General features: G+C 36.9%; 1 gene segment (V, D, J or C); it reads left to right on the top strand.

The window, feature by feature from the left end:
• The first annotated feature begins 9,289 nt into the window (after positions 1-9,289).
• On the top strand, positions 9,290-13,699 carry LOC103266513. The segment is given in 4 exon segments: positions 9,290-9,371; positions 9,492-9,806; positions 13,054-13,077; positions 13,674-13,699. Coding segments are annotated over 4 exon segments (411 nt in total).
• The last annotated feature ends 2,639 nt before the right edge of the window (positions 13,700-16,338 follow it).

The following is a 16,338-nucleotide window of genomic DNA, read 5'->3' as shown; positions in this document are numbered from 1 at the left end:
AGGAGAAAAGAGAAGAAAAGGAAGAGGACAAAAAGAAAAAAAAGGAACAATACAGTAGGAATAGAATTAAGTCATTAAACTAACAGAACCAATCAAGCACACTGAGACTTTTCGTTTAAGTCCAATGTCCTTTCAGCTCTGATTTCTAGCTCTCTTTTCAAGCTGGTAAACTAGTTCACAGTTAGGGTCAGTTGCCCCTGGCCTGCTGTGAAGGACAGTTCATATCACCCTCTGTTCACCACTCTGGCCTGTCTGTTTTTCAAGCTTGTTTCTCCCGTTTTGGTGTTGTTACCTTGAATCGCCAGCAGGTGGTGCTATCTCAGCTGCTTGCCCCAGAGTGGGTGGGGCCAGTCAGAAACGGGGCACAGGCAGGAGATGGAAGCCTGCCTCAGGGCACCCAGGAGGAGACCCATGGCAGGCAGGACTTCATGGTCACAGGAGAGGTGGCAGTGATCCCAGCAGATCTTGCCTGCAGGGGCTTCAAGGACTGAAGTCGTGGATCGCCTCAGGCATGGGTGATGTGATGTGCTATGGCTGCTACAAAGCCCGCAGCGGCACCAGAGGCTGCTGTGTCTGCGCTGCAGTGCCTGTCCAGACTGCTGTGATGCCCCAGCGGTGGCAACGGCCGAGCTCCGTGTGAAGAGCAGGCTGCCAATGTTGGGATCCGCAGCCCCTCGGGAGAGAGTCAGAGACCCTCTGAGTTCTCCTTTGCAGAGGGTTTTATAGACCAGGTTGCCCTCTCGCCATCTTGCCGAAAGTTTCAAGCTTTGTTTTATTATTTGTAATGTGTGACAATAATATCTTCTTTAGTATTTTGTTATGAGAATTTATCAATAATGTATCCAAAAAGACTGACAAGAAGTAGATGATCTAATGATGAAAATATTCTCAATAAGTAGAAAGAAAGCATGTGACAAAATATAGCAACCATCATTCACTAGAAATTCTCTGTGAATGAGAAATTAAAGGGTACTTCCTCAACTTAATAAAGAACACATACAAAATGCCTGTATCATGTGTCATACTTAACAGTGAAAACTGAGCTGTTTTCTCACAAGCTAAGGATGAAGGGAATAACTTTTGCTCTCACTACTTCCATTTAATATTGTACTAGAGTCCATCCCGTGCAATAATGCAAGAGAGAGATAGAAAAGGCATACAGCCTGGAAAGAACAAATTAAACCTATCTTTATTTTAGGACAGCATAATTGCCTAGGTAAAAAAAATTCAAGGGAATCTGCAAAAAAGTGACTAGAATAAGAAAATTTAACAAAGTTGCAGGGTAGAAGACCAATTCACAAAAACCAATTGTATTTTTACATTCTCACAAGGAGTAATCAGAAATTAATATTTTAAAAAATCACTTATAATGGCATTAAAATATTAAATGCTTAGGGATAAATCTTACAAAATATACAAGAATTAGTCCATTAAACTTACAAAATTTGCTTAGAGAAATTATGAGCTGAAAAAAATGAAGAGATAAACAATGTTCATGGGTTGATAGACTCAATGTTGTTAAATTATGCTTCAAACTCATCTATAGACTCAATATAACCACAAGAAAATCCCTATTTAATTGTTTTCTTGTAAAATTAAGGCTGAATCTAAAATTTATACACAAATGTAAAAGACCTAGTCTAGCTGAAACAACTTGAAGAAGAGCAAATTTGGATAGACAACACTACCTAACTTCAAGTCATTTTCCATGGTAAGAAAGGCATTGTGGCTTTTGGGTACAGATAGACAAGCAAATTAATGAAATAATCTGTATAGAAATAAGCCCACATATATAGGTATAGCTAATTTTTATTTTTAGAAAGCAGGATTTATTGAGAGGACAGAAAAGCTCCCTCAGTGGGAGGGGACCCCCAACAACTAATTTTTGACCAAGGTGCCAAGGCAATGCAATAGGAAAAGTACAGTTCATTCAACAAGTAGTACTAGAATAATTGAATATCCATATACAAAAAAATTAACTTTGAGTCTCACCTCACACTTTACTTAAATTGGTCAGTGATCATAAACAAATATAAAATTCCAAACCATAACATATCTGAAGGAAAACAGGAGAAAATATTTGTGACCTTGGCATATGCAAGCATTTCTTTTAAATGATAGAAAAACATGACCCATAAATGAAAAAAATATATATTGACGTTCATAAAAATTAAAAACTACTCTTTAAGACTAAATAAAAAAATGTGGTACATATACATGATGGAATGTTATGCAGCCATAAAAAGGACAAAATTATGAACTTCACAACAACTCAGATGGACTTAGAATCTATAATACTGACTGATCTATCACAGAAACAAGGAACTGAGTATCACATGTTCTCACTCATAAGTAGACCTTGAACAATTATCATAATATTATAAGAAAGGGATTGGCAGTAGTGGGAAACAGCTGGAGGGGGGGATGTGGCAGTGGCAGTAGTGGGAATCTGCGGGGGGAAGGAGGCACATCTCATCAACATAATGAACATTTGTATACCTAACCCTGAACTGTACCCCACATCTTAAAAAAAAAACTTACCCTTTAAAAACCTATGTTAATAGTTTCAACAGAACTATAGACTGGGAAAAACATTTGCACATCAGGTATCTGATAAAGGGCTTTATTTGAATTATATAAAAAGCCCTCAAGCCTTCATAACAAAAAAAATGAACAAAATTTTTGAACAGATACTTCAGCAAATATATGAATGGATAGGCACATGAAATGATGCTCATCATCAGTGATTGTTATGAATATGCAAATTGAAATCACAATGTCGTACCAATACAAACCTCTTAGAGTGGGATTGACAAAGATGTGCATCAACTGGAACTCTCAGATACTATTATAGCAATAGAATACCATTACGTGGCAAAAACAGTATGGCAGTTTATTAATAAATTAAATTTATAGCTGCCATATGATGCAGTCATTCTACTCTCAGGTATTTTCCTAAGAGAAATGAAAGCATTTCATTTCAATAAGCGCAAACACACAACACACATGCTCAAAGCAACTTTATTTGTAATGGCCTCAAACAGGAACTAAGAGAAATGTGCATCAGCAGGTAAATAAATGAACACTTTAAAAATATCTGTATAATGGAATAGTACTACTCAGCAATGAAAAGAAGTGAACCATTGATCCATATAATACCATGGCAGAATTTCAGAATAATTATGCTAAGTGAAAGAAGACAGACCAAAAAAGAGATATATGATTTCATTTATATAAAATACACAAATTAATTTACAGTGAAAGAGATTACCTGGAACTAAGCATTTGAGGTGGGAAGAGAATCAAGAAAAGGATTATAAAGTGATACAAGAAACTTTTGGAGTGAGGCATATGCTCATCAGCTTCATTGTGTTGATAGCTTCACAAGTCCATATGTATGTCAAATCTCATAAAAAATTCACTTTAGGGAGGTGCAGTTGATTTTTATGTCGATCGTATATTTATACAATCTTTTAAAAAATCCAAATTTAACAAATACACATTCTCAACACCATAGAAATCTTCTGGTATGGCCCAAGAAACAAAATGTTCTCACCGGTATTAAACTACTTTTTAAAAAAAGTATGAATAGCAACTTTCTTCACCCATATGCTCTAGGACTATTTGTTTTCAGCCCAGCGTCATCTCAACTTATTTTGCATCCTCCCTTATGTATCAGAATCAATGTTTGTAGCTGATTTTTCAGAATTTCTTTCTAGCATAGTTCTGGGCTAGGTTGTGACAAAGTGATTTGGAAGGTGGAGGAGAAGGACACTAGATATATGAACCCAAACAATATTTTGGCCTGAATGTGCCAGAATTTCATATCTGGACCATATCTGAGAAATTGTTCTCAAATTGTCTCTGTAGTCATCTTTTATCTGAATCTGTGGAGAGTGAATTCCAGGGAACAGACTAAGCAAAACCTCCATCTATGTGTCTAGGTGCAAATGTTTACAGGGCCTTAAAGAATATTGGGTCCTGGGGAAGGGGGGGCACACTTCATCAATAAGGGTACCTGCACAATTTTTTGTATACCTAACCCTGAATTGTACTCCACAATTTTAAAATAAAAATTAAAAGTGGGAAAAAGAATTAAGTAAATGAATAGATATTCCATGATCATGAGTAAATAAAAATCATCATTATTGTAAAAAAAAAAAAAAAAAAAAAGAATGTTGGGTCTTTCTCCCAGATTGTATTCTGATAACACAAGAGGTTTTTTGTTTTGCTTTATAAAATGAAAGGTCCCCATTGGAGGTAAGCATAAAGAAGTTCTGGTTTTTGCTTCTAATACTTCATAGAATAAGACCAATTTTAAAAATTTGTAAAATCATGGAGAGTCTTTCCCATGATGACCCCAGAGTATCCTCTCTGATCCTTGTTGACAATCTTGGCCTTGGACATTATTCTCAAATAAAATCTTGTAAACAAATATTTTGCTGGCTGAACAAAGCCACCTGGGAGTTTTTTTAAAAATACAACCTTTTGGGTTTCAGTCCTGGAAGTTGTAATTTCTAAAGATAATGATGAGATCTTAGACTCTGAAATTTAAATCACTTAGAAGTTAATTCTGTTCTCAAACAGCCAGTTAGGAGAACTTCCAACACCACTTAATGTGTATTTATCAATTTGAAGAGGCAGGGAAAAAGAGAGTACTAATTCGTACTCCAATATTTTAGTACAAATCCACATCTGGTTCCCTACCTTTTGGGGGCAAATTGCTTCATTAAAGTTTGACAACAAACCGTTGACAGATGGACCACAGTAGAAAGCATTCTTAAGAATACATCTCAAGAAGCAGGAAAGATGGTGGCCAAGTCAATCGGATTATGTGAGTCCCCATGTGAGTGAGTGAGTATACGCGAAGCCTTGCCATGTACATTCTCAGACCACAGTGGAATAAAAATAAATATCAACACCAACAACATTTCCCCAAAGCCCACAAAGACATGGACAGTAAATAGCATGATGCTGAGCAACTACTGGGTCAACACTGAAATCAAAGCAGAAATTGAAAGATTCCTAGAAACAAATGAAAATGAAGAAACATCTTACCAAAACCTCTGAGATACCCTGAAAGAAGTTGTCAGAGGGGAATTTATATCTCTACGAGCACACATCAAGAAAATAGAAAGATCAGAAGTTGAGAGCCAAACAAATCACCTAAGAGAGCTGGAAAGAGAAGACCACCAGAATCCCAACTTTAGCAGAAGAAACCAAATCACAAAAATAAGAGCCCAAATATGGGACATAAAAGACAAAAATATCATAGAAAACATCAACAAAACAAAAAGCTGATTCTTTTAAAGAATTAACAAGATTGATGGACCCCTAGCCAGAATGACCAAGAAAAAGAGAAAAAGTCCAATAAACACAATCAGAAATACAAAAGAACAAATTACAATTGACCCTGAAGAAATGCAAAAGATTACCAGAGATTACTATGTACACCTATATGGAAACAAACTTGATAACCTAAATGAAATGGAGAACTCTCACATCACACAAACTCCCCAAGTTGAAACAAGAAAATATTGAGATATTAAATAGACCAATAACAACCCTGGAAATTGACTCTGTCATACAAAAACTACCTACAAAAAAAAGCCCTGGACCGGATGACTTTCCACCAGAATTCTACAAAACGTACAAGGAAGAGCTGTTACCAATCCTAGTGAAAATATTCCAGCAATTGAGAAAGATGCAATTCTCCCCAAATCATTTTACATAGCTAACATCACACTGTTACCCAAACCGGGTAAAGATCCAACAAAAAAAGAGAACTACAGGCCAGTATCTCTTATGAACATAGATGCAAAAATTCTCAACAAGATTCTAGCAAATTGGATCCAAAAACACATCTTAAAAACCATCCACCAAGTAGGCTTCATCCCCAGGATGGAGGACTGGTTCAACATTTGCAAGACCATAAATGTCATTAACTACATCAACAGATGTAAAAACAAGAACCACATGATTATTGCATTAGATGCAGAAAAAGCTTTTGATAAAATCCAGCATCCCTTCTTGATAAAAACCCTAAAATCTCTAGGTATAGAAGAAACATACCTCAAAATAGTAACTGCCATCTACGATAAACCTACAGCTAACATATTGCTAAATGGACAGACACTGGAAACATTTCCACTGAAAATTGTAACAAGACAAGGCTGCTCACTCTCACCCCTCTTATGAAATATTGTGTTGGAAGTCCTAACTCAGGCAATTAGACAAGTGAGGGAAATCAGAGGTATTCAAATAGGAAAAGAGGAAGTCAAGTTATCCCTCTTTACTGATGATATGATCCTATACCTTGAAAATCCAAGACAATTTGTCAAAAACCTACTTGCACTGATATAGGACTTTGGCAAAGTCAGGGTACAAAATAAACGTGCAAAAGACAGTTGCATTCCTATACACCAACAAGCAGGCAGAGATCAAAATAAAAAGCACAATCCCATTCACAACACCCCCCTCAAAAGAAATACCTCGGTATCTTTCTATTCAGAGAAGTGAAAGACCTGTACAATGAGAACTACAAAATGCTGCTCAAAGAAATCCAACAAGACACAAATAAATGGAAAAATATTCCGTGCTCATGGATAGGAAGAATCAACACTGCTGAAATGTCCATCCTACCAAGGCAATCTACAGATTCAATGCAATATCCATTAAGTTACCAACATCATTCTTCTCAGACTTGGAAATGACAATACAGAAATTCATATGGAAACATAAATGACCACAGAAAGCCAAAATACTCCTTAGCAAAACAAACAAAGTAGGAGGTATCACACTTCCAGACTTCAAATTTTACCATAAGGTTACAGTAATCAAAACAGCCTGGTATTGTACAAGAACAGGCACACAGACCAATGGAACAGGATAGAGATTCTGGAAGCAAAGCCTCAATTCCTCAACCAACTCATCTTTGACAAAGCCTCCAATAATAACCATTCAGTAAATGGTGCTGGGAAAACTGGCTGAACACATGCAGAAGATTGAAACAGGACCCCTACCTATCACCATACACAAAAATTAACTCTAAATGGATCAAAGACCTAAATGTAAAACCTCAAACTATAGGAATCTTAGAAAATGCAAGAGACACCTTTATGGAAATTGGATCTGGCAACCAATTCCTATTCAGAACTCTGAAAGCCAAGAAATAAGAAATAAGATAGACAAGTGGGACCTCACCAAACTAATGAGCTTCTGGAAAGCAAAAGAAACCTTCAAGAGAGCAGAGACACAGCCCACAGAAATGGAAAAAATATTTGCCAACTGTATATCTGACAAAGGCCTAACATCTAGGATCTACAAGGAACTCAAATGCACTGAAAGGAAAAAAACAAACAGCCCCTTTAAAAAGTGGGCAAAAGACATGAATAGACACTTCTCAAAAGAAGATATACAGGCAACCAACAGACACATGAAAAAGTACTTGGCCTCACTCAGCATCAGAGAAATGCAAATCAAAACCACTTTGAAATACCGCCCAACCCCAGTAACAGTAACCATCATTAATAAAGCAAACAACAACAGATGCTGGCGAGGATGTGCAGAAAAAGGAATATTTTTACACTTCTGGTGGGAATGCAAACTAGTGCAGCCTCTTTGGAAGACAGTGTGACGATTTCTGAAAGAACTAGAAATTGATCTTCCATATGACCCAGCAATTCTCCTATTGAGAATGTATCCAGAGGAACGCAAATCATTCAACAAAAAAGATACCTGCACACGTATGTTTGTTGCAGCCCTTTTCACAATAGTAAAAACATGGAACCAACCGTGTTGCCCATCGAAGCTGGACCGGATAAAGAAAATGTGGTATATATACACAATGGAATATTATGCAGCCATAAAGACGGACAAATATATGGACTTCACAGCAACTTGGATGGATTTGGAGTCGATCATACTCGGTGATCTATCACAGAAACAAAGAACAGTGTACCATATGTTCTCACTTATAAGAGGAACTTGAACAATTATAATACTATAAGAAAGCATTTGCCAGTAATGGGAAACTGTCAGGGGAGGGGGGTGGGTTTGGCAGTTGAGGGAAACTGCTAGGGGAGGGAGGGGAATACCTCATCAACAAGGGTACCTGCATAATCAATGTTTTGTACCCTAACCCTGAATTTTACCCCACATCTTTATAATTAAAAAAAAACACTACATAGCAAAAGATAAAGAAATTGAACAAAAAAGATGGCCATCATTAATAAAACAAACAACAACAGATGCTGGCTAGGATGCGGATAAAAATGAATTCTTCTACACTGCTGGTGGGAATGTAAGCTAGTGCAGCCTCTTTGGAAGACAGTGTGACGATTTCTGAAAGAACTAGAAACTGACCTTCCATTTGACCCAGCAATCCCCCTATTGGGAGTATACCCGGAGGAATGCAAATCATTCTACAAAAAAGATACCTGCAAACACATGCTTGTAGCTCTATTCACAATTGCAAAAACATAGAACCAACCAAGCTGTCCATCGAAACTGGACTGGATAAAAAAATGTGGTACCTATACACAATGGAATTTTATGTAGCCATAAAAAAGGACAAACAAAGATTTCACAGCAACTTGGATGGATTTAGAGTCTATCATACTCAATGATCTATCACAGAAACAAATAACAGAGTACCATATGTTCTCACTCATAAGTGGATCTTGAACAATTATCATAATACTATAAGAAAGGAATTGGTAGTAGTGGGAAACCGCCAGGGGAAGCCTACAAAAAGGCCTGCCCTCCAAAAGATAATTCCTGTTTTTTGGGGCTTACCCTTATAAATGTCATTCACTGATCTACATATTAGGGTACAATGCTGGAAAACATAGACTCACTTAGTAATGATATGACTTTTTAAAACTCAAAACCCTTGTCTGACATTTCACTGGAATATAGACTGGCCCACAAAGAATAAATGAGAAGATAAGAGCCTGTATTAAAATGTCCAAGAAAAATGGATACTTTCTTAGCTACAGAAATACCCTGGGATGCTTTGTAAAGGAAATTCCATGTCAAATAGTGTTCTTAGAACAAAATAGTCCTTCAAGAGTATGACAGCTGTCCTTCAGATTTTCAAGGACCACCTGAGATTGGCATGTGTCTCATAAATGAGGTCAGCATTGATGATCTATTTCTGACTTTTGGAAGGAGTCCAGAAACACGTCCCTCCACCAGGGGGAGCGACTTCCTAACACAAATTCATTTCCTGTGAGAATTGTAGGTTTAGATCTGTCATTTCACTGTGACTTCAACATTTCTTCATATTAAGGATTGAGAACATTATTTTGGCGACACTCTAAAGATGAACTCTGCTCTTGGTTTAGTGACTGTGATACTCTTACTGCTCGGTAAGTAAAATGCCTCTTAAAACTTGTACTCTTTCTTCTATCAGATCAGAAAAATCATCTGGCATAATTTTATCTAAGAAATTTATGCCAAGGCTAAACAAATCTCTTTGTTTTCCTCAGGAAGAACTTGTGGAGACTCAGTGACTCAGATGGAAGGCCAAGTGACAGTCCCAGAAGGAGCTTTCTTGACTATAAACTGCACTTACACAGCCACAGGGTACCCGACCCTTTTCTGGTATGTCCAGTATCCTGAAGAAGGTCCACAGCTCCTTTTGAAAGCCGCAAAGGCCAACGATAAGGGAAGCAACAAAGGCTTTGAAGCCACATACAAAAAAGAAACCACCTCCTTCCACTTGGAGAAAGCCTCCATCCAAGAGTCAGATTCAGCTCTGTACTACTGTGCTCTGAATGACACAGTGACAAAAACTGCAGGGGGAGCTGAGCACAAACTCTGAGCTGCATGAGTGTCTGCCCCTGTGACACACTTTGGTTTCAGCAGTTTGTGGTTGTTGGTTCCTCAGTTTCTCTGGGGGATGCAAAACTCAAGCAAATGGTCAGAGCAGAAGAACAGAAGTGAGCACGCCCACACTCAGCTCTTCATTAGTGAAATCAAAAACAGAGGGGACACCAGTCTCTCATTCAAAGTCAAAGAAATTTCATGGTAAAACCATGTAAACAGTGAAGTGATCTCCGTGCTGATCTCTGCAAACAAAGTCCAGCCCCCACATCTTGTTCCAGGTCACCCTGGTAGATATTCTTGTGTCTTACATTTTCACAGAGCCAGTGTGTCAGAGAAGGTGAAAACTGACAGAATACGGTAGGTGAAACTGTAGAGAGCTCTGGCCTCCTCAAATCCCAAAGAGGATTCTTAATAGAGGAAGGAAGAAAGAGAAGAAAGAGGAAGGACAGAATATTGCGTATAACAAAACTATGCAAACTGAGAAAGGCAACATTTATTTTGCTAAATCAGATGGTAGATACAGGCTGATATTCCAAGAGAAAAAGAAGGATCAAAGCATAACTGAACAAACGACTGGTATACATCATAAATTTCCCCAGCCGGTTACATTTATCAATTGGCTTCCTAACAACAAAGTTTCAAGTGAGTTGGCTTTGCAGTGCCAATGGAAGATGAAACGTACATATTTATCTCTGCATCCCCCTTAAATCCTGTTATAAAGATAGAAAAATTTGGAAAAGGTATAAACACACAAAGAGTATAGAAAAGGAGATTACAGTAGGCAGTGATGTCAACAAAGTTTTAGAGGGTGAGAAGTAGATGAAGAAATGAAAACTTACATGGCAGACCAGATAAAGAAGAAACCTGGTCCCAGCGGAATAAGCCGAAGAGAAGCACCACAATGTGTGCTGTGCTCTTGTGGAAAGTTTTAGAGATTAGAAACACCAATGACCTTTGAATAATTGGGAAAGATGACACTTTGTATGAGTGTGTGTGTGTGTGTGTGTGTGTGTGTGTGTGTGTGTGTGTGTGTGTGTTGGTGTTGAGGTTAATAGAGAAGATGGCACAAAAAGAGGAGGGGCAAGTGAGAACATTTACATATAACAGACCGCCCATTCTTTCCACCACTACCTGTATTTTTTCTTCTTCTTTTTCTTTCTTTCCTTTTTATTTTAAAGATGTGGGGTACAATTCAGGGTTAGGCATGCAAATGTTCATTACTGCCTGTAACAAGCAGTAATCACTTCCCAAACTCAGAAAAAAATTAGATGTTAGTCTTTGATGAATTGAGGAACAGCACATCGTGAAGTAAGAAAGCAAAAAATAAAAAAAAAAAAGAATATAATAGTTGGTTTTTCAATATAGGAAATGTAAAATATTGTTTAAGAAAAAGAATAGACTCACAATGGTCTATACAGTTCGGCCAACTGTCATTAAGTTTTAATAATTTTTATACTATCAGTAGTGGTGTGGGCAGAATACCTGATTTCCCTAAACCTTGTGTATTATAATCCTTTTGACATCTTCTTATCAGTTAGGACTTCTTTCATTTTAAAGTTATTTTGTTTAATTATAAACAAGAGCTTAATTTTAGTCAATTACATTTTAAAATATGTTGCCATTCATCTGCCCATTTTCCATTGTTTCTATCTTTTCTCCCCACATCTTGCACTGTTCCACCTATCAGGTATTAGCAAACTCTCACCCTTTTACAAAATTCTTTATTTTTTAAGAGCAGTGCTATATTACAAAAAAATTGAGAAAAAGGTGCAGAGACTTCCCACAAACCCCCTACCTGCCCACCCCCCCATAGCCTCCCCCATGATCAACATCTGCCACCATGGGGGTACATTTGTTACAGCTGATGAACCTGCACTGACACCTCAGTCATCCGAAGTCTATAGTTTATGTTAGTGTTCACTCTTGTTGTAGATTACATGGATTTGCACAAATGCATAATGGTATGTATCTACCATTGTAATATCAGACAGAGTAATTTCACTGTCCTAAAAGTCCTCTGTGCTCTACCTATCATTCCTTTGTCAGCCTAACCCTTGGCGACCTCTGATTTTTTATGGTCTGCTTTGGTTTCCCTTTGCCAGAATGTCATATAGTAGGAATCATAAAGTATGCAGCCTTTTCAGATGGACTTCTTTCACTTAGCAACAAGCATTTAAGTTTACTCTGTCATTTATGACTTGACAACTCATTTCTTTTTTTAGCACTGAATAATATTCCATTGTTTGTATATACCACATTTATTTATATATTATCATAATTACTTAAAAAATAATTCCAATATCCCTGATATGTATTTTTCTGATAAGGTCTGTCTCTTCAAATTGCATTTTTGCCTTTTACTATGACCTGCAATTTTTTTTTTTGATAGCCAGACTTGGTGCACTGGGTCAAAGGAACTGCTGTAAACAGGTCTTTAGTAAGTTGTAAGTGGTAAGTTGTAAGGGAGAAAAAGTGTTCTATAATTTTACAATTAGTTCTCAGTCTTTTAGTGAACCTATGTCTCTGGGCTGAAACTTCACAAGTGTTTCTCAGTCTCCCTCATCCCTGAGAGATTCTTTAAGAAAGGATTGTAAAGTAGGCCAGAGTTGGGAATTTTCTTTCTCCAAGGTTTTGTTAGGCTTTAACAAAACCCTGACAGGTTAGGCTCTGGATAACTAGTTTCTTTTGAAAACAAACCTTGTTTAAAAGATCAGAGTGCTCTAAAGTATTTCAAAACGATTACTTTTTCCCTACTCCTCCTGGAAGCATGAGACATTTTTTTTTCTCTGATAAAATTAACAAAACTGTAGAAGTTCCAGTATGATTCAGCCCACCTAGAATTTTTGATCCTCAGACTTGTCCTTCCTGAGCCTACAACAATTCTTCAATTACAGTTCTGGTTTTCCCACATCAGCAGTGGTTCCATATAAGTTTCTACTTCTGCATCTTTTCTGTCTCTCCAGTCCTGTAGGCAGTGTTATGCCCTGTGTCTTCATTTCTATTATGGATTCAACAAGAGTTGTTAATTCTTCAGATTATTAGGATGCAATGGCAACTTACAAGATTTTTACATGCAGAAGCAGAAACTGGAAGTCACCTGCTGTTGTCTTTTAATATCAGTTTTAAGAAATCTTTTTATATTAAGAAAAATAGTCATAGTTATCATCTATATCTATATTTTTTATAAGTTGATTATTATTGTTTTGTCTTTATTTATGGTCCACAAGGTCTTATGGGGACCTGAAAGTCCAAATTCTGCCTGGCAGACTATCGGGCTGGGACGCCCAAGGTGGAGTTGATTTTGTAGCTTGAGTTTGAATGCAGTCTGAATGCCTAATTCTTTTTTATTTGGGGGACCTGAGAATTTTTCTCTTAAGACCTTCTACTTATTATATGAAGTCCCCTCACATTATGTTGGGTAATCTGCTTCACTAAAGCCAAAGAATTTAAACGCTTATCTCATATAAAAATACCTTTATAGTGATATCTACACTAGTGTTAGATCAAATATCTGAGTACTATGGTTGCTGCTTTATAACCCGAAATATCACTTACTTTAGTAGCAGTAGTGCAGTACATCAGTTTTATGCTTGGGAAGAGCCAGATGAGATGTAGTAGTTAACTTTACTTGTTGTGTGAAGATATCTTTATGCTATGTAGATACAGTGGATGCATAAAATTAACCATCGCATTCTAGCCAAGTGGACACAGAAGTAAATTCTTTATAAATATGCCTTAATTATTAACTTGCTGTGCTCTCATTGTGATACTAACTTACAATTATGTATCATGGTATAAATAGTCAGGAGGTAACCTAGCAAAAAGCTTCAACAGAATTTGAGCAACTGTAACTCTGATCCCAAAGTGATAGTGTTTGCAGAGTCCCTGTCTGTATGTCTGATTGTGAAAAGGATAGCTACATCTAGTCTGTGATTGGCTGGGGATACTATCTGAGCACCACATTTTAATGTTAAAAAATATGCTTAATAGACAAGTTGGCTTTGGGGGATAGACTTCCTCAAAACAAAAGTGAAAATGCATCTGAGGACTTTCTTCGTGGTTTTGTAGCTTCATTTTTGTTGTTAGTGGAGAGTTTTGGCCTGGTTGACACAGGAAGTTTAGGAGGAAGTGTAGAAGAAAACATATAAAACACTCTTCTGGACATTGCCCTAGGCAATTAATTTATGACCAAGATCTCAGATGCAAAAGCAGCAAAAGAAAAAAATGACACATAGGACCTAATCAAATTCAAGAGCTTTTGCACAGCCGAAGAAACTATCAACCAAGTTAATAGCAAACTACACAATGGAAGACAATATTTGAAAACTCTGCATCCAACAAAGAACTATTCTCTAGAATCTACAATGAACTCAAATAACTCAAGAGGATAAAAATTAATAACCCCATTAAAAAGTGGGCCTTTCCTTCTCAGAGGAAGACATACAAGCAGGAAAATATATATATACATATATCACTAATCATCAGAAATGCAAATCAATACTATAATAAGATATTATCTCACATCAGTCAGAATGGCTACTATTAAAAAGTCAAAAAAGCAACAAATGTTGGTGAGGCTGTGGAGAAAAGGGAAAGCTCGTACACAGTTGGTGGGAATGTAAGGTTGTTAGCCCCTGTAGAAGGAACTTTGGAGATTTCTCAAGGAACTAAAAATGATCTAATTTGACCCAGCAATCCCACCTCTAGGTTTATACAAAAAAGCATACATCATTCTACCAAAAGGCACTTGCGCGCAAATGTTTTTGCAGCACTATTCACAATAGCATAAACATAAAACCAACCCAAGTGCCCACCAAGGGTGGACTGAATAAAGAAAATGTGGTACATATACACCATGGAATACTAAATAGCCATAAAAAAGAATGAAATCATGTCATTCGCAGCATGGATGCAGCTGGAGGTCATCATTCAAAACAAATTATCACAGAAACAAACAAATGAATCCACATATTCTCACTAAGAAGTGGATACTAAACACTGGGCACACGAGCACAAGGATGAAAGCAAACACTGGCGGACTACTAACGGGGAAGTAAGCAGGGAGAATAAGGGACACAGAACCCCCATTGGGTACCAAGATCACCAACGGAGGGGCAGAGGTGGTCAGGATCATCAGAAGCCCAAACTTTGCCATCATGCAATAAACATACCTATGTAACAAATCTTCACATGTACCCTCTGATTCTAAAATAAAATAAAAATTTTAATAAGGAGAACATGTAGGAAAAAAGCTTCAATTGGAGGTCCACATAGGATTAATTTTGTGTACTGGAAGATCTGTCCATTTTAAACAAAAAACTGATGACAATTAACAGGATGATAGTTAACCTAGGAGGGAAAAATGAATTAAATCTGTAAAAGTTATCTGCTCCAGAAATGCAATAGCAAAATGAAAATGTAGAGAGTAGAAAAGGATCATAAAAACTACTTAGAAACAGGCATATAGTCCAATGGAACAGGATAGAGATTCCAGGAAAAAAAATTAGAAAATTTGTAAGTCACACTTTTAGCTATGGATGCCCCATCAACCTCCACATTTAGCTGCAAATCCACGTTTCATTATATAAGGGTACACTTGACAGGTAGATGGAAGGTCTAGAATCAGGTGGTGAGAACTGGATGAAACAAAAAGCCAGCCAAAAATTTTGGTAGAATTCAGCAGTAAAGCCATTTAGTCCTGAGCTTTTCTTTGTTGGGAGAATTTTTATTACAGACTCAATATCATTACTTACTATTTGTCTGTTTAGATTTTCTATTTCTTCCTGGTCTAATGTTGGCGCATTGTATGTGTTCAGAAATTTATCCATTTCCTCTAGATTTTCCAGTTTGTTATCACAGAGTTGTTCATAATAGTCTCTGATGTTCTTTCACATTTCTGTGCTATCAATTATAGTGTCTTCCTTTTTCCTTTCTGATTTTGTTTATTTCTCTTTTTTTTCTTGGTTAATCCAGTTAGTGGTTTATCAACTTTATCTTTTCAAAAAACCAGCTTTTCATTCTACAGATCCTTTATATTGTTTTTTAAACATCTATTTTATTTAGCTCTGCTTTGATTTTCATTATTTCTTTCCTTCTACTAATTTTGACTTTGGTTTGTTTTTGCTTTTATAATTTCTTGAGGTGCACTGTTAGCCTGTTTTTTAAATCTTTCTACTTTTCTGATGTAGGTATTTAGTGCTATAAGCTTACCTCTTGCCGCTATTTTTGTTGTATCAAATAAGTTTTGGCATGTTGTGATACTATTTTAATTTATTTCAAGAAACTATTTTATTTCCTTCTAATTTCTTCATTGACCTAACTGTCGTTAGAAACTTGTTGGAGGTCATTATATTAGGTGAAATAAGCCAGAAACAGAAAGATATATATCACATGTTCTCATGTATATGTGAGAGGTAAAAAACTCAGTCTCATAGAAGTAGAGAGGAGAGCCGGGCTTGGTAGCTCAGCCTGTAATCCCAGCGCTTTGGGAGGCCGAGGTGAATGGAT

Source organism: Carlito syrichta, unplaced genomic scaffold (genome assembly GCF_000164805.1).
Source record: "Carlito syrichta isolate Samal-C Ts95f unplaced genomic scaffold, Tarsius_syrichta-2.0.1 Scaffold307208, whole genome shotgun sequence".
NCBI lineage: Eukaryota > Metazoa > Chordata > Mammalia > Primates > Tarsiidae > Carlito > Carlito syrichta.
Note: the sequence above shows the minus strand (reverse complement) of the source record. Positions and strands in the feature narration are given on the sequence as shown.